At 35.1% G+C, this 27,454-nt stretch overlaps 1 protein-coding gene across 3 annotated transcripts in view; it reads right to left on the bottom strand.

Annotated features, from left to right (window-relative positions):
* EML5 (EMAP like 5) overlaps positions 1–27,454 on the bottom strand; it is a 112,265-nt gene continuing 84,811 nt past the window's right edge. For 2 of the 3 annotated variants that reach the window (XM_075031079.1, XM_075031078.1), the window contains 15 exons: positions 20,067–20,145; positions 18,849–18,978; positions 18,061–18,159; positions 15,898–15,918; positions 12,836–13,009; positions 11,171–11,379; positions 9,045–9,202; positions 6,574–6,688; positions 5,893–6,081; positions 5,526–5,698; positions 4,097–4,259; positions 3,089–3,192; positions 1,257–1,410; positions 366–466; positions 1–37 (listed from right to left, as the gene is read on the bottom strand). In XM_075031079.1, coding sequence (XP_074887180.1) covers positions 1–37; positions 366–466; positions 1,257–1,410; positions 3,089–3,192; positions 4,097–4,259; positions 5,526–5,698; positions 5,893–6,081; positions 6,574–6,688; positions 9,045–9,202; positions 11,171–11,379; positions 12,836–13,009; positions 15,898–15,918; positions 18,061–18,159; positions 18,849–18,978; positions 20,067–20,145 — 1,906 coding nt within the window. Of the gene's footprint in view, positions 38–365; positions 467–1,256; positions 1,411–3,088; positions 3,193–4,096; positions 4,260–5,525; positions 5,699–5,892; positions 6,082–6,573; positions 6,689–9,044; positions 9,203–11,170; positions 11,380–12,835; positions 13,010–15,897; positions 15,919–18,060; positions 18,160–18,848; positions 18,979–20,066; positions 20,146–26,238; positions 26,248–27,454 lie in introns of all 3 variants that reach the window. The other variant, XM_075031080.1, reaches the window with a different exon arrangement.

Below are 27,454 nucleotides of genomic sequence, written 5' to 3'. Positions count from 1 at the left end.
TCAATGAGGCATATGCACACATTTCCAAACAAATAAGCTGTGTTATCAAAAACATATTAAATATGAGATACAAAAGACTACAATGTTGTTAAAAGAAATAGCTAATACAGTCAAAAGAAAAATTTCAGTTAAAAGTATGATACTCTGAATACAGATGTAAACATATTTTAATTTATTAAATCTTAACTGTTGATATTAACATCTGGGCTATTTATTTTGTTGCAAATATCCGTCTCTTTATATACAAACAGAAAAGCAAGCACACAGATAAAAAGATGAAGACTCTGAACTTGAGCTTTATACTGTTACGGACTGTCCATGTCCACTGCTGTGTACTTTGTGACAATAATGGAAAGGATACATACCTGCAGTCATCCCCTCCAGCACTGACCACGTATCTGTCTCCACTTGTAAATCGAATATTAGTTAAGTGGGCAGAGTGACCTAAAAACCGTTTGTGTTTTGCCTGAAAAAAAACCAAAACCCCAACAATAAAATGAGAGAGTCTAAATACTCTGTGTCCTAAATCAAACAAGACATGCGTGTTTTCATCTACCTTTTTATTGCATCACGTATTTATATTATTCAGAATGTAACATAGGTTTTCAAAAGTGAAAGATCTCCTGAAGGAGAACTACTATTGAGCTGTGATGCGGATTAAATTGTCACCAAATGAGGCAGCACCTGCATATTGGGAACAATGCTCAAGTTAACACAATAAAATGAAATATATCTTGTCACATGATTAACCTGTAAATTTTGTGTAAAATTCCTAACACTGAAAAAAATTATATTTTTGTTCTAAGTGTGTAAGCAGTTTACACTGTGCAGTCCCAAATCTTGAAAATTAACTGTGCTAGTGTTAGTGAAAAATCTGTAAACTCTTCATCCATGGAAATACACAGATGGGACCAAAATTACCAGCTGTCTTCCTCATCTGTCAAATGGAGATTGGAGACGTGGATAAATAAAACTAAGGGCTTTGAGATTTTCAGTATGAAGGCACTATGCTAATGCAGACTGGCAGACAATATTAACACCTACAAGAGCTTATAGGAACAGCTGTTAGACAAAATGGTAGAAAAACTTTGAGGTGAAGCATGCTTATGAGACTATAGAGATAAAGTTACATAGATGCATTAAAAAGCTACAAATTTAGAGGAGGAAATACTTCCCATCATACGTCTTCTACAGAAACAATACAAGACTATAATACCAACAGTACTTGTTGTAACAATGCAAAAACAAGTTCTTACAAATTTTTCAGGACATGGGAAGTCAAACAGTTTGACCATGCCAAAATCATCGCCTGTTACAAGATTGATTCCCGAGTGAGAGACACAGGCACAATTTACATCAGCTTTTTCAGCATGCCTGGACCAGATTCCAATTACTTCATCCCCTAGAACACTGAAACAGAAGAGCAGAAGATTCTTTTGAAAACTACAGCAAAATAAATAGCATAAGGAAACAGTAAGCAGCTCTCATACTGTAACTGTTTTTATAAAAATGTAATTTTTACATTTTGTTCTTACACATACACATCTCGTACAGGTTTTACTCTGTAATTAATTTTGTATCATTCCATAATTGCTTCTGAAACTGATTCAGTAATATAATTCCCAAAATAACGTGGCCCATGACAACACTAAGAAGCAGTGGTAAAAATCAATAGTATTAATATTGTCCAGTGAGGCATTTGTCAAAGAAGTGAATACAGAAAGGACAATTAAAAATAGAATGTCACAGCATAAGCATCAGATGAGTAAGTTTCAGCTTTTGGAAAATAAAATTTTGTGTGTTCTCATTATAACTATGTTTTGTTGATTCTGTAACATTTCTGTATTAATTAGATGAAAAGTTTCCTTAAGTCCAGTGAAGATCATTATAATCAGAAAGAGAGAGAAAAATGGTCCTAAACAGGAAACATAATTATCTTAAGATTCCAAACCAGACACAGAAAATTTCCTTTGCAAAGCCTTGTGAAAAGTAACTTTCTATTCAGCTCTTCTTATAATGTATTTGCATACTTCCAAGAACACACAGAAACACCTATTTGTTAATAGGTGAATGATTTGGAAATTTTTCTGTGATTCTTGCCCTCCAAATCAGAGCACAGTACACTACATTCAAAAAGGAATTACTTACTTCAGACGTACTGAATTGGGTCAGAAAACACAGGTTTCTTGGTTTGTATCAAAGAGGTGACAAAAATGGATTACCCAAACAGAAAACAGAAAGCAAGTAAAATGAGTCTTTCAGAGCCCTCTGAAAAGGTCGCAGTTTTAGCCATGTCTTGCTGCAAATAGTCAGGATTATTATTGTTTAAAGTGGTTCATGTGTGGAAAATTTTCAAGTATTTATTCTCAATTTTTGTCTCAGGGTGCTAATCAGAGGACAATAATTGAAAGCAGGCAAAGGAGCCTGAAATAAGGCACAGGAAATTAGATTTCCATAGAATATTAAATAAATCATTTAAATGTGAAATAAAAATAAAATATGGTATCATTCTTCACATAATTTCCAAGTCTATTTTGAATGAAATATAATAACTTTAAGGTATTTAAAAGTACTTTTGTGTACCTTTTAATATGCAAATATTAATAGCAACTTTAATACACAGATACCATTAGTGTAATACTGGAAATAAAACTTGAATTATCACAGTCTTGTGTTGTCTTTTCATGTTTTGATATGTTTTAATTTTCTCTGTACTCTTACCCCCAAATTGCTATTTTGAAGTAAATAGTGCAGTATTCCAGGTAATTTGCACAGTGCAATGAAAAACTACTGAGGCAGCTAGAGATATATCAAAGGAAACTAGAGACACACAGCAAATAGAAAGGCACACATACGAGAGGTCAGGTTTTGCTGGATATCCTCACTGGTCAAACACCTCATGTTCTACTGAGGGAATCTGCTATGCACTGTCTTTTGCTGTACTGTACTCACCTGATCCGTTGCCAGAGCAGATGGGTGTGTTAAAAGAAAATATCTAACTGAAGGGATGAAATACACTTTTAAACAGTAGGTGCTTCTCCTGGAAGTTACAAGTGTTTTAACAGGTGTAAATGTGTGAATCATTTACCTTGTCCAAGTAGCCCATGTTATTCTGTCAATCACAGCCTGGTCCACAAGCTGTTTTCCTGAAGGCACTTCATAGACTTGCCTCTTGTAAGACCCAGTAGAGACCTTTGAGATGACCACAGAGACCGTAGAATACATGAACTTGTTTGAAAAGATGAAAATACAACTCTAAAGCTTTGAAAAGCATTTTTGTGATAGTTATCTTTTACTCTGTAACTTAGCTATTAATAAAACTTGCTCAATGAGTTGAAGATTCTCAAAATTCTATACAAGCATAAAGCAACAGTGAGAAAGTGTAAGAAATCTTAAATTTTAAAATGTCTGATTAATAAAAAAATAATTGAAACATCTCACATTCTGCACATATTAATTCTTTGTATATACTGTGTGTATTAGCATAAGTGTGTGTGTATAAGTAAATAAGGCAAAATAAACTTGTATCTTTAAAACTGAAACAAAGGTATTCCTCTCAGCCTGTAGATGTTGATTTGATAGTGGAAGAAGCTTAATCCTCCTCTCAGATGTGAACAAAATATAGAAAGCAAAGTATGCCTGCTTTATTTTGATTTTGATTTTAAGAAATGCCTTGAGCCCTGTGGCCCGGAGTCGTAACACCATGATTTTGGTGCTGCTCCACGACAGCTAGCACTGAAACAACGCGTAATGCTACTACTCTGGTCAGGGATATGAAGAATTCACAGGTCCCTGGGGCTTACAGAATGACAGACTGTACTCAACCCTCTTCTAAGATAGCCCATCAGCATCAAAAAGGCAGGGAGACACATTAAAGTGATCTTGAAATCTGTTTCTTGTTTCTATGCTTATTTCTTGTATTTAATATCCAGGATAACTATTTTCATCATCCACTTATCACTACAACAAAGTAACAGTAACCTACTATTCCAACATTTCATTACAAAACTTAGCAGTTGTCAAAGCAGAATACTTGCAGAGTATCTATCATGAGTATGTTTTTCATTCAGTATCTTGAGCAAGTAATGACTGATACCTGGAGATAACAGCTATCTGCAGAGAAGTCCATCTGGATCACAAAACTTGGGATATCTTTGCAATAGCTGACTCGATTTAATGTGGGACCCAAAGTCAGATCATAAAAATCCACTGCATTCTCACTGGAACCGACTGCTAAATAACGAGAATCTGGGCTAAACCTGAACAGATAAAAGGGTTTTATGAACACAGGTTGGCACTTGCAACAGATTCTAATATTTGCGAAGCAAGGGTAAATTTGCATTTCAAGTATCTGCTATCCAGATCCGAAGAGAGAGGCAGAGTATTTCATCTGCTAAGCAAAATAACTTTTGAAACAGAATTTTCAGGGAACTTATATGTAGAAGGTGGCAATAATTTTGGTACAGCTGTCACATATAAGTGAACTGGGAACATATCTGGAATAACTCTGTTCATTATCTGATCTCATTACCATCTTAACGGTCTAACAACTTTGTGACATGCCCCTGATGACTTTAACGCTATACTTACAAGGCTACACACTAGAAAAATGAAATGCTGTAAATAAAGAAAAGCCAGACCTTCTAGATGAAATGTACTGAATAAAAAGATGTGAAATCAAACCTTTCATCTACCCAATATATCTTTTGCACAGTGGTTTCTTTCCTCCAATTTTCCCTTCTAGTCTTGAAACTCAGTAGCTTCCTGAGCTGAACAAATTCCTCACAGCCCCTTCTGTGTTACTAGGGAAGTTTCTTCATTTCTGTTATCTCTGAGACACACCTTTGGACAGCTTTCTGATTCCAGCAACCCTCTAATCCCTAGGCAGGGCTCTTCTGCCTTCCTGCAGCAAGGTCCCTGTTTGCTGATATTTCTCCCACTCATCCTACTTTGCTCTCCAGAAGCTTCCCTTAGCCAATCATGATCAATTTATCTCACAGAAGGAACAGTCTTGTCCTCCACTCAGGGAACAGAAGCAAAATTTTACTTCTGCTAACTCCTCTCTAACAAAACACAACAAAGAGCAAACTGACAGGCAGGCATTTCCTTGTCTCACAATCCAGTCTGTAAACTTCTGATCTCATTTTACCTCCTACACATCATCTCACTTTGCTCTTTTTCACACCTTCTCAGATGCCCCCTGATTAGGATGGTCTCTTCCTATTGTCCATTTACTTCCCCATTCTCCCTTCATTTTAACTAATCCTTGGCAATATCATCTGACACTCGCCCTGTGGTACTGCCTGGTTTTTGACTGATCGCTTTCTCTTATCTTCATGTACCTCCTTCTTCCTTTCTATTCTTGGTATCAGAGTAATCACACACGCTCCACAATTCACTCATTGATTCCAGCTCTCTGAAGTATCATTGCAATGCTCCTCAGAACATAAAATTGTATTTTTAAAAATCAAAATAATACAGATTTCTAGAATACTACAATAGACAAAGGCATTATATTTTCTGACCTGATATCCTGAATCGCTGATCTTCTGTCCCTTTTTTTCCCCCAAATTTTTAGAGACGTCACAAGCAAGATAATAAATTCTCCATTTTTCATGCCAATAGCTACCATATCACCTTCTGGGCTGTAACAAACAGTACGAGCTGCGTGACCTAAGCTGACTTTGTTCAGCATCTTCTGTGAAGAAATAAAAACCCAGAAGAGTAAATATTTCCATTTGTTCATATTTCAAAAGTACCTTATGCTAACAGTTTGCCACTATGAGATAGATTATTCTCAGAATATGTTAAAAACCAAGTTTCAAGTCCTCACCACCACAAGTCTAGGATTTTTTTTTTTTCCCTAAACAACAACTATTCTCCAAAACCTACCTTTTCAGCAATATCCCAGAGTCTTACTGTGCCATCTTCTGCAGCAGAAAGGAAAAAATCTCTGGAAGGATGTGTTGCTAGGCCCCAGATTGGTCCATCCATATGACCATTAATTAGAATGTTACATGCAGCATTTTTCTCTCCAACTTCAATTATTTCGGCATTTCTTGTCCCAACGAGAATCTTCCCCTTGAACAACAGTGAAAGAATTATCTCTGATATAATACATAAACTACTTGTGATGAACAGTAATAAATATACAATCTAAAGCTATAGTTCTGTCAAGAAGGTTTGCTGAAATAAAATAATCAAATAGACAAAGATAATTTAGTTTTTAAACTCCTCTATGATTTATTAAAGTACAAAGCTGTATATAAATCATGATGCTAGTTGAGTTATTGCTTGTAAGTCAGTTATTTGAAGTGTGAAGAGAAAATAGAAGAGAAATCCTTAGTTAGTCTTTAATAAAAATATATACAGAATAGTATCCTAAGTAAGGCTAAGATCTCCCAAAGTAGGTTTTTTTTTTTCTGCTGTAAAATCAGTTGTAGACACCTTCTAGCTCAATCTTTAATTTCAAATCCTAATTATAAGAGGAGGAAGCAATTTATCATATTTTAAATGTTACAGATCAATCCACAAATTATAAGCTTTATTTTAAAGACACGATGCTTTCTTTACCTTGCCTCTACAAACTGAGCGAACACAGTCCGTCATTTGTCCTGTCTCTAGTCTGAAGGCACGACATCGTTTCAGCTCTTGATCCCATAGCTTAACTGCTCCTCCTTCCTTTGAACTACGAAGAAATCAGGAACAACCATGAGTATAATGGCTGGCATAAAAAAGACAATTAATGTATGAAAGAACTATATTATTTAATGTAACATATTGTAAACGAGGCATTTTAGTATGTTCTAAATCATTAAAGATTCCATTTGTTTTTACTGAACAGGTGATGTTAATATGCTGAGTCTCCTAGGTAAGCAAGAAATACTGATTCAAAGTCCTCCTTGTACTACTTTACAGAACGAGTTGAAAGATAGTTGCTGCTAAGCTTAGTCTGAATTAGTAGCTCTTAGGGAATCTGTCTAGTCAAAGGAACAGTTAAGTGTGTATTAAGACAGGCAGAGATTATAAAAATATAGTTGATGGAAACAGGAAAGATATGTATTTTACAACTGTGAAATAAATGACAAGATTTTAACTTTTGTGAAAATTTCACTATTTTCACTGCTGTTGTGAAAAAAATGACAAAATACAGGAGAAAAATCACACAATGTTAATTGCATAAGATACCCAACTAATAAGTATTAACCATGAAAGCACTAAGTATTTCCCACTCACTTTCAAGAGAACTGGTTTTTCAGTAAAGAAAACATTGAAATAAAAAAAATTTCTAAAAAGGAGATAATGTTTAATAAAACAGTTATAAATCTGGCATTTCCAGTTGAGCTGGGACATGTTTTGTCTGTCTTCAAAGAGAAAAGCATCTCCCCCAACAGAAAAGAAAATATAGTGTTCCACAATACTGAGCTGCCAGTGTTACAACTTTGTTTACTGAATGAACCCTGACAAAGAACTCCAGAAAGTTTAATCAGAATTACTGCTTTTGTACTATTATTACTAAAAGAACTGTAATGAGTTATAAATTGCTAGTCCTTGCAATGCAATATCCTTTGCTTCCCAATAGCACTGTTTTGACGTATGATTGGTCATCATACTCAGCAAAAAGATTTTATCAAAAGAGGCTGGTGAATTGCCATTAAGAATGCCAAGGCAGAAGCAGACATGCAATTTTCCTAAATGTAGAATTTGTTTTGTATACTTGAAATACTCCATTTTCCCACAGGAAATGAATTATTGTTTCTTTCTGTTATTCATTACTATTTCTTTCACATCAAATACTAATTATTTAGAGGGTCTGAAGCTAAGTGGTAGAGAGAACATTCTCCAAATAAAATCACATTGATGTTTTATAAATACTAGAAGAAAATATTTCAAGCACAGGCCTAAGTAAGTTTTCAGCTGGGTCTGAATATCAACCGTGAACTTTAAGGACTATTTAAGGAAAAGGTAACAAGTGGCCTGTGTCCTGCAAAATGGGGCACTATCATGCCATCAGATGGACTGTATTACAGCTGAAGCACTGTATTTTCTTTTATCATTAACAAGGTGCTAAGAAAAAATTAAAATGCTTGAAGAGATATTTTGCTTAAAACCGCAGAAACAAAGGATGTTGCTGTACCTTCGATTTGAGAGAAGACAGTTTGCCTCTGCCATCATAACTAAACAGATCCTTCCTTTAAAAGAAGCTGTGCATTATGCTGTTTAATATTTATCATTCATTTATTTAATCACAATTGTGCAAATTACTTGGATTAACAACCTCAGTTCAACTTCAGAAAAAAGAAGCAACCCACCAAGGACTAGGCAATTTTTTTAATGCTTAAAGCTGTATTTCAAACTAAATGTTTTTGCCTTCTCTCAAAAATAATACTGTTGTGATAAGTACCATTGAACCATTTAATAACATGACAAGGTGATTTCAAGGCCAGTTTTGATTATAATACTTCAGCCTTTTCAGCTTAAGGAGGGAAGACTGTATCATCTCTTTGATAATTGTGTATTTGTACTTGGAGAAACACTACCTGACTGATGTAATGAAGTATAATTGATAATGTAATATAATTGTTAATTCATTCACATAATTTATTTTACACTTGCCTATTATTTTTAACCAAAATAATGTAAAGTCATCATAAAATGCCTGAAGAAGCTTGCATGTATGCTTTAGAAGGATGACTGTTACCTAGAAGTTAAAATTCTGAAGAACTACTTGTACAGCATTTAGATTCTGATTCATCCCCCTTGACTTTAGGTAGTTAAGCACGGCACCCAGGTCAGGATCCTAGCGACTCTAGGCTTTCTCTCTCTTACAATCAATGGAAAAAAATAGGTACTTGAAGCTCACGTGGGCTTACCTGCACGTTGGAGGTGGTGGCTATCTTTTTTCCTACCACCTATCCAGGGATCTGAAAGTGACTACTCTTCTAGCTTTGATGTCTCAGCTGCCTAGTGTTAAATGGGATGAATCCAAACCATTTTTAAAGAATACAAGTGCATGCAGAAAAAAAGAAAAAAAGATGACTCACGGCCTTTCTTTGCCTCCTGTAACAATCAAACCATCTCTTAATGTGGTATACATTGTGAAAACAGGTCCATTGTGAGCTTTGGCCACAATTCGTATCAACACGTGATCTTTCCAAACACAAACATCTCCACTGATAGTACCTGTAAATGTCAAGTTATTCTGAAAAGGGGAAAAATATACTCATCATCTGATTCTGAGTAAGGCAGGAAGAAAAACATTCAGAAATAAAGATCATCACTATTTGCATTTAGGCTAGATTGCTTTTATTTGCTGCTGTAGAAGAGCAAATTGTGGAAGGTGTAATAAGAACCTGTAGGGACAAAACAACGAGCTACTATATTCTTTCTTGAAGTCTGTAACATGCTTTCTTCTAGCTAATAGGCTCTGTACTGCAAGATGAAATGCAATGACTTAAGCTTCAGCCATGGGGTTATCTATGTTTTCAGCCTATCAGGTGTGCAAACTGTGGTAAAAAAGTAGAAAACCAAGAACAGTTTTGACATGTCACACAAAAGGGCAATTTGCACCCCCTTGCTATATACATTATGCTTGCACTCATTGTTAGGTGAAGGTACTCACTGGATTACAGTAACCATTAGTTTATGAAGAAAACAGTTTGACTTAACTGAGAACTAAAAGCTGCCTGTTCTTCTTTACTTCTGCTTCCTGTTTTTGAAAGGCAATAAAAATACATTTAATTACCTCTGAAATTTAAGGGCAATTTATTAGGATACACTTAAAACCATCAAGAACTGGTTATTGTGCAAAACTGTTTTAGTAACTTACGTGAAGAATCCTCAAATTCAAAATCATGTGTAGTATTTTAAGAGTACCAGTATGCATGTGTAGATTTGGCAAAAACATTTTCCTTGACTGAGGTGGGTTGATGTTCTACATCCTTTTTTAAGGGGTGTATGGGGGGGTGCCCTAATAAATGAGCGAATAAAAGAGGACTGGAAATGAACTTGGGAGCAGATACCCTGCTCATCCTCACAGCATAACTGTTGCGTTGTTTCCAACTCCTGTTCAGCAGCACCTGAACTAGCTCCTTCTGAGACAAAATCAAGGAAGAAAAGCACTCCCAGAACTGCTCCCTACAGAAAGTATGGAGAACACATCACGTTTGCCTTTATTGAGTTTGCACAGCTTTTTCCAAAACCCCTGCAAGCTTTGCATCCTCATAACCTCGGACCATACTCCAGGACACTCAGTATACAGCCTGATCTTCAAGCTAAGAATCTGCCCCTCCATAAGAAAGTTCACTGAGGTTTCCCAAACACCAGACTAATGCCTGGGCTGTGCATCTCTAACAGTTATCATTTGGAAGATACCTTGTTGCTTTGTAGGACTCTCTCTTAAATCAGAGGTAGCAGAGAGAGAGAGACCACTCTGGAAAACAGATAGTCTCATGAAAAATGAAACCACAAGCCAGTTACAGTTTCAAAAATCAAAATCAACAGTACAAATTCAGTCTGGACCCAACAGGCAGATCAGCAAGCAGGACTAACACACACAATAAAACAGAAGCACCGCTTCACAAAAGAAATCTATGGCTATCTGCCCAGCTGAAGAGATGAGTGCTGCTCATACGGAACAGCTCCTGAAATGGCAAAGCTGTGAAACTTAGCAACAAGGCCTGCATCTGTCAAAAAAAACCCAAAGCAAAACACAACCCTACCGCAGTCATCTAACAGTCATAGATGTTAATGAATACCCCAAGACAATGCTGCTCTCACATCACCCATAAGTAGTAATCCATACGAATTATAACACAATCACCCCCAGGTGGGCAAAAAATTCACCTCATTTCTACTGTTTGGTTCCTGCAGGCTAGCCAGCTTTGTTTTACCTGGATTAAATACCCAGCAGCGTATGATCAGTCCAAAGCACCTATGTTTGTTTCTTTTGAAAACATACAAATCCATAATCTTTTTTCTTTTCTGTTCTAAAGAAAGCTGGTATTAGTTTTAACTAGCAGGCGAGTAGTAGAAACACTAAACTAAGTTTAATAAAACAACTGACATACTCATTAGCAGGTTAGAAAAGTCTCATGGAACTGAATAAAGGCAGAAGGGTAAAAGAACCTTTGTTTGTATGCATTTTAAAATAGTTTGTTAAGGTACGTACCGCTCCAAAAGCTACAGATAGCATCGTTTGCATTCGGGCATCTTCTATGGAGCTCAGCAACCCTTTTTTACTGAGAAGAGCTCTTCCAGCCAGAGTCCAGAACCTCACGTGTTTTACTCCCACAGAAACAAACTGGGTATCTGAATCTGGTCTGAATTCTGCTACAAATATACGCTGGTTATGACCAGCTCGGCTGGCAATTTTGGCACCTGGCAGAAAGAAAATGGACATTTTGAATTTGCTGAGAAAAATAAACATTTATGGTTAAAAAAAAATTAAAATTATGGAGAATGATGAGTCATCCAAGACCACACAGGTTGGGAAGAAAAGCACATACTGCTCCTAAATTAAAAGTAAATTAAGAAGCAGATAAAAAAAATAATCATTTAGTAAGATCCAGTAGCAAAGTGTAGCACCTAATGAAGGCGTCATCTACTTAAAATTTTCAATTTCCTCAGGAGTATAAAAAAACTTAGGAGATCAGATCCAAGTAAGTTTCCATCTCCTCTTAAATTCCTACAACTCCTCTGAAAATCCCAAACTTTGGACAAACTACAAGAGACTAATGAATGACTTATCTGCAAATTTCGTCCAAAGTTGGAAAACTTTCTTCCTTCCGCAGAAAATGCAGAAACTGACTTGTTACATATGGTCTTAGATTCAAAGGTAACGCTTTCCCAGCCTCTTCAGGGGTGTTAAAATCAGACATTTCAACCCACATGAAGATTCCTTTATCTGGATCCTTAGCTGCCATGTTGAATCTGTATCGACTCTTACGAATGAGCACAGGCACGTTCTGACTGAAACAGCAGTGAATTGCTGCATGGGCTTTTACCACACATCCTTCATACTACCTAAGATTGTACAAATACACATTTGATATTGCGTCTAGCTCCACAGGATCTAGCAAACAAGCTGTGAAGAATCATTTTTTATTAATTTGATAGCTGATCTTTAAACTTCTGAGAGATACTAGTTGATCAACAGAAATCTCCAAAGAGAGAGAAATAAAGCCCTAAGACTAGAGAATCAGTTTCATAATCTGGGCATGGCTTTGCCAGACAGGAAGGAGATGAGAAGAGGACCTGACCAAATTGCTTTAGCCTAAATCCTGAACTCAGATCAAAGCCAATCTGAAAACATGTAGTATAGCTTAAGACACCAATTACATATCTGCATAGAGGAGCTGTACTGGCATCACATTTCTACATTTTGCCATTTTGGGGGGATAATTTTAGGCATACAACAACCTAGTCAGTAATCAGACTTTAGAGAAGAATAAGAACAGAGAAGAATAGAAGATTTCTTCTGGGAGCAAAAAGATTTTATAAAGTTTTTACCAAGCAGCAAAGAAATGACTGAAAAAAAAAAGAATGAAGACTAAGATTTTCTTTAATTATTCTAACTGGAAATCAGTGAACTATCTTGATCTTTATACAACAGTTCCAAAAGAGATATATTTAGTTACCACCAACCTAGTTACTAGATAGTTACTACTATGCATAATTACATTTATTTTACCTCTTCTTGTATAGTGCACAGTGCACAGTTTTTATTGTAATAATTTTCCATCTGCTGATATTTTTATGTTACAATTGGTCTTGACTCAAGCCAACATACCTCTAACAATATAAATACATTCTACAAAACCAATCACTTTCCTACCTTCCTGCCACTTCCAAATGGTAATGGTATGTTCAGGATCCAGCCCTATGGAGAGCAGCAGTTTGCCAGTGGCACTGAAACTGACTGAGCAAACGCCCTTTGAATGGTAGCACCGCAGTACTGACAGTGTCTGTTTGTTCATTGCATCCCAGACATGAATAGAAGGAGCTGTAGCTACATAAATACAAAAATATGTAATTAGTATACATTTTGAAAATGTCTAATGATTTGCTTATGGAAGCAGTTAATATTTTTTAATAAGACAAATAAAACTGTTCTGGTCAGACAGGAAAAAAAAGAAAGAAAAGAAAGGAGATTTTGGCCTCCCTTTGGAAACCAATTTACGGCAAACAGGATCATTAAGTAGGACTAAGAAGTTGGCCTTATTACACTACTGAAGATGAAAACTTTGCTTAACCTGTTACTGGACTTCTGAAGCACAGCAGCAGCTCTGAAAGCAAGCTGTCTTCTCCTGTTTTTCTCCTAGTAAAACTTAGCTCAGCATGCTAACTCAACAACCTTCATAAATATTGAGTAGATCATCAAGAATGTAATCTCTACCTGGGGCTTTTGGACAAGTGATAGCTGCAGATAAATTAGTTTACAGTGCAAGGCCAAAATCTCCTTTTCTACAAAATGGCCATCTGTCTGAAATGCATGCTCTCTTAGGAGAGCATCAGCTGAATAATCAGCTTGCTTACTGATGTAGAAGAACTAGGGTATTTAATTTAGTTTGCATTGTTTAGACTGCAAGCTCTTTGCAGTAAGAACCATCTTTCCATGCTACTAATGTATGTGATTATTTCTATTATGATGACAGCTAGTTTTTTTCCAAATCCAATGCCTTCTCCAAAGATCTTGCAATCCGTGTATAGTTTGCAATCTCCGAATACCACCTAGGGCATTTCCAGGACAGTAAGATTCTCCCTCAAACTTCCTTACTTCTGCTCTCTAGTAAATCTGACTGCAGAGTCTGGAGGTTACCGGTTGTTGTCATAGATCCAGATTCCCATAAACTAAATTCTATTTCCACTCCATGCTTTGTGTTTCTAATCAGCTAAATCTAGTCCCTCAAAGGCGCACATATGATGGGACACAATAGGCACAGGGACCTAGGTAAAATTTTAGCCATGTGAAACGAAGTTTTTGATCACAATCCCACAGCTGTTCCAAAACTGTCTTTAGAACAGTCTTCCTAATTTCATTTCTTTCCCATTGGAATTTCCTTTCATGGCACCAACATGCTGTTATCGTCACCTTTTGAGAGGCGTTAAAGCATACTATAGACATGCCATTAAAACAAAAAGGGCAGCGGTTGGCAACAACTGGTATGTCTCAAAATTTTCAGCAAACTCCTTCCTGTCCTTATGGAAAATTGAGGGAAGGGAAAGCTTTATTATGGTTCTGAACTGTGTTTTCCACTTTGGCAATGCCCTTGGTAAAACTCTGTATTGCCCTTGACCTGTCTACCTCCCCTATAACCTTGGTCAAAGTTTTCCTTTTGGGTAGCAGACAGAAACTTTCACCTAGATTTCATGAATAAGAACTGACAAAATCTTTCAGAGCAAGATTTGCAGGACAGAGAACGTGGACTCTTGAGTCCTCCTACTTGATGGTGTTCTTCTGAAAGTCTCTGTCCTGACATTGCGTCCTGCTTGTGGAGTACTCCAGCTGCTCAACATCTGCTCTCGCAAGAGAGATTTTCTAAGGTGTCATCTCCTTCTGGGAGAAGATAGATAAAGCTACCATGGGCTGGCAGGACAAAAAATATCTTCAGTAAGACGAAGCGAATCTATACCAAGTCATTATGAAACTTAATTTGCCATTCCAGCCTATTCAAACATCACTCCTTCAAGAACCCCTGCATCACTGTAGACAACAGAAAATTGGAACTAGAAAAGCAGAAGTTGTGAGTAAGAAAGGTGCCAAATAGCCATCGATAAATTTTAAGTGAAACTATGCAACTTTCTAATGAAGGCAGGCAGCAGGTTGGATTCCAGACTAATGGTTCCACAAAGAAGAAAAAAGTAAGAGTGCTGGTTTCGGGAAGTGACAACAGAATTTAGTAATATACACAAGTTCAAACTAAAGTTGCAGTAGGAAGAAGGCAAGTGAGAGAGGGAAAGTCTCCAGGCATTATATGTAGGGCTAGAGATGTTCTTTCATATAAACAATTGTATCATCACTGCTTCTTTTATACAGTTTAAAAGTGTTGGAAAAGATACCTATATTCTTCCTCCCATCCTTAGAGCAAGCACAATTTGGCATATTTAAAAAGTCAACACACATGAAAAATGCCATTGTACATTTGTTCTTCACAGAACAAGCTTTAGATCCACATGAAGATTATTATACTTTCTAGGTACACACGAACACACATTTATGCATCTCTGAAGATGTGTCACAAGACAATTATGGCTGCTCAACAATGAACTCACTCACACATGACAGTGATGAATTTTTAAGACTACAGTTGAAAAAACAATGTATTAATAAAAAATAGATCAGTCAAGACTGTCAAACTATCAAAGACCCAAAATGATACAGAAAAAATTAAACTGACATCATAACAAGCATTTTGGATCAGTGGTAATAACTGCATGACAATCATACATAAATGTGAAAGGTGATTAGTTTTTTCACTCAGTCACCTAGGCCTCCTCAATAGAATTTACTTTAGAAATGCATATTTAAAATTATACTCAATTGAGTATCTAAAACAAATGTTAATTGTCAGCCCCAACATGCCTATAAAACCTGCAAGCATACATAGGAATGCTACAGTAGCAGTATGTATTAGAACTCACTAATCACTGGGCAGCAAGAAGTGAATATGTTACAACAAAAGTAGTTTTTAAAGTGTGTTCTAACATTTTAATTGTTTCTGTATTTACAGTTTGCTGAGCTGTTGTGGTTTATATTCATTGCTGACAGTAATATGACTGATACAGGGTTTTACTAAACCAAAAATGAATTCACGTCACTTATAGCTCTATAAAGCTGTAGACGGCTACTATATAGGCTAACTACACCTGAAGATGTTAAAATTTTATTTCCCTTACCTGACATATCTGCTGAGTCTCCTGTAATGGAAAAGCAGCAGAAAAATAATTAGACCAGAAATAAGATTAAGTGCTAAAGAAAATATATGCCACATTTAGTGTAATTTCTTAACACACACCTTGATGTCATCTCTTTGCATTGCAGCAGCACCAGTACTGCTTTTAGTGTTAAAGATAAACAATTACTCATAAAAGGCGGTCACATCAGAAATAAAAATTCGTAGAATGAATATATTTTGATTTCCATTTTGAGTTACAACACAAAAATCTAGTTTTGCTCTATGTTAGGTCTCTCTCTGCCAAACTAAATAAAAAACATATTTTACATGTTACTGATATTTTAACAGATTAAGTGAAAAAATGCTGATTGCTATTCTGCTAAGTAGTAATGTTTGAACCTGATCTTGACAAGTGGCAAATACACCCAATATTCTTCTATAGGAGCATTAAGAAATCAGGATTATAAAGGTTCAGGTACTGGGAAGTATTACCCTTACTTTAACATTTCTGGGAAGTAAGACTCCATGTAACAGCACTGCATTTTAAAAATACTTGAAATAACGTTTCTGTAAATATTTTGAGCATTTAAATCATGATGGTGAAGCTATGTTTGTGCCAGTCATATCAGTAAGAAAATCAGCAGCAGTTAAGTATGTTCTTTATGGAGTATGTAGCCTTTAGCATCTGTTCAGAATCTAAAAATAAGCGTTGTTTGAAGATATTTTGCTTCCAGCTCATTTTTCTGATTTAATTCTCTCCTTTAAAACATGTTTTGTAGTTTAATTTTTAAGTGTCATCTGCTCCTGATTTGTATGCCTTAATCCACATCACAAAACAGTTAAAATTGTTCTACTGCTAGGTCACGTATAAATGATGCTGAAATAAAATAGCACTAAGGGTCTTGTGTTTCTTCTTCAGTAAGACAAACACTGAAGAAAATCCATGCGAAGAGCAAATTTTCACATTATGCCTATATTCTTCCAATATATTCTATCATATGGAAAGGCAATCAGGGACAGATTAAGAAATAAGCTGAAAAAGCAAATTCCTAAAGACAATAAAAGGTCTGAAATTCCTGCAAATGTTCTTTGCAATCAAAGCATAGGCAAAAATCTGCTGGTAAGTTTTTTCATTTAAATAATTTCCATTAATTATTTCTTTCAATTGATGTGAGGCAAGAAGCTCACCAAGAAATGAAGCTATTTTAGCTAAGCACTTACTACTATCCATGAGTCAATTTTAATGAGACATGCACCTAAAAATCTGAAAGACAGAGGGAAGCAGGTAATAAACTCTGACAAACTGACCATATTTAGATGAAAGTTCTAAAACAATCCTACAGGGAAAAAAAAGCTATTCTGGCTAAAATAAATGAAGTTTTTTTTTATTCTATGCACTAAAGAAAACAATGTGGTTTTGAATCTGCTGAGAAACAATCAAAGGTAGAAAAGTGCAATTGGGCTGTAGGACTAAAAAAATTACACTCTTCAGCAAAATTTAGAAACAGCAGTATTAGTTCAGCTATGCAGATGCACAGTGGGTTGGTTTTTTTGTTTGGGTTTTTTTTTTTAATTAACCTGGTTAGTTCATAGATCCAATTTTAGTGTTACTATGAAACATATTTCCCCCTTAAATCTAAATTTATCTGTAGGGAAACACCATTAGGGTTTTGGTTCTGCCTAGAATATTACAACTACGTATTATCAAAACACCAGGTAGGTATTATAAATCTGCCTGATGAGATAAAACCTACATGAAGTGACATCTATTTTAAGAATTCTGGGTTTAGTCCATATAGAAATGAAGGATAGCTCAATTAAGCTTCTTTGGAAGGGCTATGACTCTTTGGAAGGCCTAACAAGGCTGATAGTTAAATAAAACCAGACTAATTTCATGGGGCTTAAGATTTCTAAAAAAATATTTTTGATAACACTCCAAACAAAAGATAAGCTTAATCTTCTTTCATGCCTCAATGTTTTTTTGTTCAACTTTATTAAATTACACTCACAGAAACATATAAAGAGGACAGGTAACTGAGTAACACTCATACAAACGGAGATAGCATAATCAAGTGATTTTTTTTTTTTGTGATTTATCATGAACTCACAAAGCCCTAATTGCATGCTTTTATGTTAATTTCTTTTTATAAAAATACAAACATACCTACTTGGCCAGTTGCCACTATGTTGGTAAACTTGGGGTGCTGATTTACAGTGAGGCACAAAATATCATCATTGTGTTCCTGGTAAAAAGACTGAGAGCCTAAAAAAATAAAATAAAAAAAGTCCCACTTTAATTAAAACATTTATACACACATAGACATGGTTAATGTTTGAAAATTTTGTAAAATTTGTTAGAAAACAGCATTATGTTGATGTTGCAGTTTGGAGCTTAAAACCAGGAAACAGAAACTCCTAATTTTTTTTTCTCTATTTTAACAAATAGCAGTCAATAACTCCAAACTATTCCCTCAAGTTTTCTACATCAAGTTGCTTAAATATCACAGAAACGAATGGCATTGTGTTACTCTTTAAAAGGTCTAAGTTACTTAAACTAAATTGATTATTGGGAATGAATGTATGTGATATGGAGGACTGAAAAGTAAACCAAATGAAAAATAATTAACTTACTCTTAGAAGAAACATTAAACTACAAAGACCTCACTGTTCAGTTGTTTTAGTTTCTGTGATCATTTTAACAAGCAAATTTCAGAAAGCTAATACCAAAACAATCAAATCTTTACTTCCTTCACAATTCAGTCACCAGAAACATTTCAATATATTTAGTTTGCTTATGTAGCTATTATGAATCTTCTCTACAGAATGAACTTTCAGCTACAAATAATAATTTTTCCACATACTAATATAAGATTTAAAGCATACCAGTAACTTCATAAACTGTAATTCCATGTGTGTGAAGAAACATTTTTCCTCAAGTGGGTTTTCTCCTACCTGTTGCCACATTATACAAGATCCCAACAGATGCAGTATGATATATTACATCAGCACCATCATTCAAATAGTGCACGTTGTTTCTGCAGTCCTTGCCTCGGTACCCGAATACCAGCTCCAAAATTAGGTCCTAAAAAGATATTTACATCTATTAGATACTCAAAACCTTATAGCAATTATGAACTTTAAAATGTTTTCCAGGATTTTATTTTTCAAATATGTCCTTATGCAGTAAAGGAAAAAAAGTTTAACAATGTCTCAAACCAACAGAAACTGAGATCCTGCCTTCCTTGTCAGCTTACATTGCTGCTCATTCTTGTCGTACACAGTCATATCATCCTATGATCTCTGTTTGATGGATGCTGTAGAATATTTATATGTGCATACACACACATATGTATATACACAGAAAGAGATACTCATACTCATTCATATAAATAAATAAATTACAGTGAGCCAAGAAGAACACAGCTCTTTTGATGCAGAAGACACTAAGAAACAAAGAATGACAAACACTGGTCCACAATTTAATTCCAGCTGGCAATTAAGAAAGCTGAATTATAGCCTAAAACTTCCAGAACACTGATGGTAAAAGGCTGTTTATTATGCTACACCAAATATTTTGGTTCATGTTGTAGAAAATATTTCAGCTGATACGAAGAACTGCATTTCTGAAGGTGAGATGAAATTTCCACTTCAGATTGAGTAATTTATTTGCATTGGCCATGTAATGGGAAAAAAAAAAAAAAAAAGAAAAAGATGCCTGAGCTAAAGGCATCATTAATAGATTTTTAAAAAATTATTTCATTTTTAAAACTGTCAACAATGAAGAATTTTAAATGAAGTTTTAAAATAAATTTTAAAAAATTTTGCAGTAAAAGATGTTTAGTTTTATTAGCAATAATAAACCCACTAACAATCCAATTATCTAAACAGGACATACTGCTTTCTATGCAGTGCATTTAAAAATTTTATTGTTACTAAGAATTAAGTTGTGCTCCATTTCATTTGCAAGAAAAAGTAATATCAGGCTTTTTTAGATTTACAAAAAAAAGTGCTCTCCTACTTTTTTTGCTGTTTATTCACTATTCAATATTTCCATCTTTAATACATTTAAAATGAAACAAACATTTAGTGAGTCCACAAATGTGTCAATTTCTGGCAAAAAAAAAAAATCCTAGAAGGAGAGGAAGAGGAAGTGATCAATGTTTTTCTTACCTCTATAGGTCTCTTTTTTTTCCCAACATTATTTGTCTGAAGTTTCTCCGGCTGTGGCAATGCCCTACTAACTGGTGGTCTGAAATAAAGAACTGTGAATAAGAGAAGGCTGTCCGTCACCCATTCCATACTAACACAATACCTTCCAACCTGCTACTGCATATGGAAAACTTATAGCCCTATCCTACTTAACTGATACTTGTATTCATCTTTTAAAAAATACCTCTGTCAAAGGAAAAAACTCCCACACCTTTGTTTAACATGCTAGGTTTTCCAACAATTCTTCAACAATCCATGAGGTTAATGCAAAAGCTTGTTTTACAATGAATGACCACTGATATAACATTCTTAGCTTTTTCATGCTATATTCTTAAGGTACTTCAATCTTCTCTGTAGCAATTTTATTGGATAAACTTTAAAGGCTTACCTAATTAATTTAAATACTTAAGAGAGTCATTCCTGTTCCCACATGCCTTCAGTAGGCCCTAGCTTTTCCTGTTTTTGTAATAGTTTGTAGAGAACTCCAGGTGCATTTGCGCATTTGCTCTTACATCAACAGAAACAAGTTAATGATCAGCGCTTAGTTGGATGTAAACCATCACCATGCAAATGCATGAATATCAGCCATAACTTATGTTCCACTGTTCTGAATAGTGCAGATTTAATTAAGAAATCTCAATTAGATATATTTGATAAATATGTGTAACATATCTTTCAACTGTTCATATACAAAGAAACATACAAACAAATAAGTCCTATTTATCAAAATCATGCAGTTATTTCTAGTAATTTGCAGGAGCATTTGTTATTGACTCTATATATACAGCACGTGGCCATGAAAAGAAACCTGTAAGTTTGACCCTTAAGAGGAACAACTCATTTAAAAATAAATTCTACGTAACAATTAAATGAAATCCAGTTGATTTAATCCGGTAGGCAGTGTGGCAAACTAATACCACACATAAAGCAAAATGTCAGCTCTCTTTCATATTCCCTTTTTAGTATGAAGTACTTTTAATTCCATCTCTGCTCTTGAATGATGACTTTGATGCAAATCACTGTGTCTTTTCTAAGAACAATAGACTATGATTTGTTTGTACACTGTATATTTTGAACTACATTCAAAAAGTATTTTTTCAGTTATTAAAATACAATACTATTTTCTGAGCTTTATTCCTCAATTTTCCCTGCCTAATTTTAGTACAATTTGATGCCGTAACACCAATCAAAAAATGTGTACATATTATAATGCAAATTACAGCGCAACTATAAACTGTGCTCTGAGACACTTCAGTTACTTCCTCTACGCTTAGAAGCCTGTGAAGTACCTATGGAAAAAAAAAATTACAAAAGAAAAACAGGTGAAAAATTTCTGTCTGGTAAACAAGTCTGACAGATGCCTGGATCACCCAAACATGATAAAGTTTAGTAAAACTCGCTATTGTGTTAGATAGGGCCAGAGGGAGGTACTCAAAATATTTAATTCAGCACCATAAATCTAGATTTTATGAAATGTAAAATCTTTACAATAGAAAACACAAATCCAGATCCAAAAAGAAATATTGTTACTTTACATTTGACAGTTGACACAGTAAGTCTTTTTGCAGGGAGGGAATACGGGCTGCATTAAACAAATTCTTATCAGAGCAAAGTATGAAATAATAATTTAAAGTTAAAAAGAAAAGTCAAGGCATGAAGGAAAATAACTAAGGCTCGTATTTTATATTAATTGATAAATAAGTGCAAATTAAAACAGAGAACACTAATGGAAGTATGGAGGAAGATTTTTATAACTTCACAAAGAATGGTAGTAACACTTGGTTCTTGCTACTCCAAGATTCTTACCCTTGGAAAACAGACTTCTAATAAACTGCCAGTAAAGGCAAAATCTGGGGATATCTACCATATATAGCAATGCAGGTTGGTAAAGGAGTCCAATGTGTACACGCACTAAAGGTCTTGTCACTCAGAGACAAATACTAAAGATAGCAGCATTTAAATACATTCTTTCACTCCTGCTCGAAATCTACCTGGTGGGAATGTACCCCCAGACTTCATTCTCAAAGGTCCTCAGTTACAGATCTTTTTTTTCCTCTCTGAGGTTTCCAGTTAGAAGGAATTCACATACATTTTGAGACAGAAAAGCAAAGCATTTGAATTTGCTTTTCAGATACAGCCTGGACCTAGCTCAGAGCTACAGCATCCTGTCCCTTAGTGTGTGAAGGTGAAAAAGTATTCTCCTAACTTTTGGAAAAGAGAACAAAAAGCAAACCAAGCACGGTCTGGGCTGCCCTCATCGTCTATACAGGCATGTTGGCCAGTACAGGAAGCAAGGAATACATCCCATTTCTGTCAGCAATCCCAACATCCAATTTCATGACCACTCTCCAATCACTACTGTCTCAACCAGCTCTTTCCAGATCTTATACTTGATGTGAAATTCCTAGCCCCTCCAGCTATTTTCCTGGTCTTTTCTTCTCTTTGTCCTATCACCACTGACTCCTAGCATCCTCTCATCTAGCCTGTCATATTACAATAGTATCACTAAGTATGATTAAAATTCTCACTTTTTAATTTGAAAAACCAAAGAAACTACACTTTTATTTAGAAGTTTCTAAATTATCAACAGAAAACACTCCCAATAGGTCACAACATTTATCATATTAAATACATATGGAGAGAGATCATCTAAACTTTTGCAGAGGAAAAAATCTTTCACCATATTTGTTCCCCACCTTCACAGTACATGAGCACTTTCAGTTACAAATACACCAATCAAGAGGTAACAGGGATCTCCCAGTACCACAGAAACCTTCTTATCACTCTGTGCTACTCAAATTGGATCAAGTAAAACTACTGAACAAAAATCGGAAGGTTCAGATTCTGTATGGGGAATGGGCTTTCTGAAAGCACTTCAGTGATACAGAGAATAAAAACTTGCCCTTATTCATTGAAGTAAATGAAGAGACAGAGAGAAAGTAATGCAGACCAGGTCCAATTCAAATTTGCTGGGGTGGGGGGGCAGGAATCAGACAGCCTCATCAAACTTTTGAGGTAAATTTACATTAAGATCCCCTCTTCTTTCATAAAGAACTTTTTTCCCTAATATCTTTTTTTGAAATGGTCACAGTGGCCTCCCAAAATATTAACAAATAAAGCTTTGTTTGGGTTTTGGAGTGGGTTTGGGGGTGGTTTTTTGCATATGAATATAAGTACTGCTTAAAACTGAACAAATTCTAGTGCTTACGATCTCTGAAGTGAAATGGCAAAATAATAACCAGTTCTCTGCCTGTGCAATCAAAAGTCTTTGAAGAATGAACAGGGTTAACGAGTTAAATGAATTGCACATACCTATGATTATATATATCCTGTTATTTTATGGGTAAGAATGATAGTTATTGAAATATATCTAATACCTGATTTGTGTAACAGGTTCATGATATTAAGCACTGCTAACCAATCTTTTTCCCACCTACAATTTATTACTTTGAATTATAATTAAAATTCCTTAATTCCTTTGATACCTCCATAATTGCTGCTCATTTATTAGATAACTAGGAGCACACTTACAAATGCAAGAAGTTCCTTAGAAACACTTATACAAAAGTAGTTGCTTAAAACCCACTTACATAATGTTGACTTTAAATCCATTTTTAAATTAAGCAAACACAACATGTACTTTTCTCTTTTTAAAAATGAAAATCAGGAACAAAGCTGAAGTGCTGAAAATTGGCAGATTGTATACCAGTGATTCTGTTGGTCCTAACCATTAGTTTCCCCAAGAATCAGAGAAGGGGGAAAACGAGGAACCTATAATAAATGGTATCAACGTTCACTAGTTCTCCACTGGCACGTTACCTCTTCTCTCATCCTATGAAGCAGCTATAAAAATCTCCTGCTCACTCCAGAATGCTTCCAAATACCTTATCTTTTTAATTTCTGATTTGTGATGGACAATCCAGCAGTCTTATTACTATTGCTCTAGAAATTGATAGAACGTAGCATAAAGAGCCCTTCTTCCACTTGTCACCCTCACATTTGACACAGAGCACTTAAGCCTCATTTCTATGCCCCCCCCCCCCCCCCATTTCATTTATGTCCCTGAAAGATGGAGGGAAAAGTGAGTTAGAGACAAAAAAAGTAGAAAAACTGAATAAAGCGGGAGACCATATCTGAAGTTTCATGAAAGCAGTAAAAACTGAAAGGACATGGTTCTGGCACAGGCTCAATGGTACTGGAACTGAACTGACTGGAAATGAAGATTTGTCTGCTCCTTGGATCTAAAATGTGGCATTTTTATAACATCTACTGTCTGCTAATCCCTCGTGACAGAATGGGAGAAGAGGTAAAACAATCTCACATTATACAGCTGCTTGAAAAGACCATCTATACTTAAAGGCTGTACAGACAAACAGATACAAATATAGGTTGATATCCATCCTTAGCCAATCATTGCAGTACATTTACATTTGCACATTATCATACAAAACAACAAAGTGAATGTCCATTGGTCAGTAAAACTTGACTTGACAATTTATACTCAGCTATATCATCTCACAGGTGACCTAAACAATTTATACAAGTACCCATCTATGAAAGACTATATTGATTCAGAGCAGTGGAACTGGAATGCAAATTACAAGCACCTATGTATTTTTTTTCCCCAATTAAGTTTCAAGATGACAACCTGTGCATTTAAATGCAGGAAAGTTGAAGGACACCAGAATACATTTTCCAAGTGCTTTTTTTAAAGGTGCGAAAGCTGAAGATATTTTTCATTTACTATTTAATGTGCAGGAAAGTGACTAATGGCATATACAACACACAGTCGTCATATACCCACATGTAACTGGCTGCATGCTCAAAAACTGTGTGCAAAAGATGGGAAGGAGAGCATGAATAACATTTTGGGGTGAATGCACATATGGATGGGGTCAGTTTGAACATGTGGAAGGAAAGTTCCAGCCATCTATCATAGGGGGAAATAAATACCTTAATATTGGCACTTTATTTTCAACATGAAAATAGAATCAGTATATTTTAATATTTCTTGTTAAGAGACCATAAAAAAGGAATACAAGCATTTTGAAGTAGTCTGTGAAACAAAGAAATTTCTTTTTCATGGTTTCAGACATAGTTTCAGTATTATTGATACTGCTACCCATGTTGTCTTGTATAATGTTGTTGTATTTCACTCCCTATTTTTATTATTGATAGTGAGTTTCTAAGTTATTTACAGAACAAGGTATGGTCTTCCGTGGTCAATATAAACTGCCATCAATTCTTTGAGTTCCATGGTAACTTATGACAATGTCAATTACAACATTTATTTCTGTTTAAAAATCCAAGTGGGTTTTTGGGCATGATTTCATAAAGCAAATTACAGCTGTTGGTACAAAAGAAAAAGTCCCTTCCTGTGAGGATCACCATAGCTGCACCTCGTACTTTTGGGGACTTGGAGAGAACTTAGCAATTGATTTTGCACTAGCCTTCAGCATGAAGTGATTATCACTGCCCTGCCCAAGAGGTGTTGGCAAGCATGAAGTAGAGAATTAATTTTAAAATAAGGAGGAGTTCTTCCATTTACTCTTGGTAAGATTTTCAAAGTCACCTGTGAAACTTTTAGAGGTCTGATTTCCATTAGAAGATAATGAAACCTGGTAGTTTTTAAATACTGCTTCTTGACAACTATTAGTCATAATCATTTTCATGTGTCCTATGAGTAGTAAGTGTCATTTTGTACACACTAATGTGGATATAGGTAATCTAATACTTAAATAATTTAGCAACATATATACACCTTAACATGTCAGGTGAGACTGTCCCATCAAATATAAAACAATCCACTTTTGAGGTGGATAGCTGTGCACTAGGGACTGGAGAAAGTGCTAACCTCTATATTTTAATAAATACTATTGAAAAATACTATTTGTAAAACAAAGGCAAGTTTAATGGTCCATGTGGTTAATTTTATATTGGTAGGTAAATAAATATCTAGCTTATTGTATGGAACAGAACTATAATGAACACATATAAATTTAAAATTTGTAATACAGTAATATTCTGAAGAGTGATAGGTGCATGGTATAGCACCCAACATGACAGATGGCTTTTCAAGGAAAATGGGAGATGACAGTAAAATATGGACTAGATAGCAAAACAAAAGCGTTACCTGGAACCTCTTTTCAGCAGCAGGTGGGAAAAAGAAAAGGATTACTTTTACAAGTTTGGCTGAAAGCTAGGTGTCAGTGAATTATTCATAGAAATAATTATTATTGACTTTCTGGTTTGTATACTTCTTTTTCAAAGGGATTATTCACAACTTCATGAGTTATGTAAATCTCTTCTTTGTACAGAAAACTCCCCATTCACTTAAATGGGAACTATGAACATGTGTTGGCATGAGAATATAATTCTTAGGAATGATTCCTACTGTAAACAGAGAAAGAAAGCAGAAGCAGACACAAAAACCTCTGGAGTATATCAAGTTTTCAAAGAGTTGACAAACACAACACCTGAATTACTCAAAGAAAGGTTGTGCAGGTTTAACTTCCCAAAATGAGCTGATGGATAGAACAGCCAACTCACTATTAAAGACAGATGTTCAAGTTCACTCATAAAAATACATTCAGTTATACTAAAATACAACTATCACAGCTAGTCAAAATGTGTGGAGTACTGAGGACTGCTGAAATATACTGTTTTTTGATGATTGTTTAATTCAGTTTTGTTGACTGAAGATATTTCAGCATCTGCCTCACAAATTTGTTGTACTGGATGGGTTTTCTCAGTCACATATGATGCATGCTCCTATACTTTGACTAGCAAAAAATCATTATTAACCATCAGAATATATGGGCATGTACAGATTATTTCCTAATATTTGTACTATGCACGGGCACTTTTCATTAGTCCGATTAGCAGGTACACTTCCTTTGTTTCAATTTGCTTTTAAGAACTAACAAGTAATTCCAGTGCAGCAAGGAGGATATTAGTTATCAGTCTTTTTCACTTACAGGTGAAGCAAAAATTATTCTTCTCTCATCTGTTAGGGAAAACTTACCAGAAAATTAAGAAAACTGTTAACAACTTAGAAATGGATTCTTTTTTCCCACCAATGAAAATAATCTGTTTTACTGAATCTCTTCTAATTACTTCCAACTTTATTCTGCAATGCAAGACTGATGCAATATTTCTTCATACAGAAAACAGCTAAACCTTTTCTCCCGATAGATTTCAAATGTATCTTGAACCGGTTTTACAGTCAATAACATGCAATTCTTCAAGGACTACATAATTCAAACACTTTCAGATATTTTTCAGAATGAGCGCTATAGAGGGGAAATTCTCCAAGAATGAAGCACAATTTGCTCTTACAATTTTCCTGA

This window comes from Buteo buteo, chromosome 6, assembly GCF_964188355.1.
Source record: "Buteo buteo chromosome 6, bButBut1.hap1.1, whole genome shotgun sequence".
Classification (NCBI taxonomy): domain Eukaryota; kingdom Metazoa; phylum Chordata; class Aves; order Accipitriformes; family Accipitridae; genus Buteo; species Buteo buteo.
This window is presented reverse-complemented; position numbering and strand designations above follow the sequence as displayed.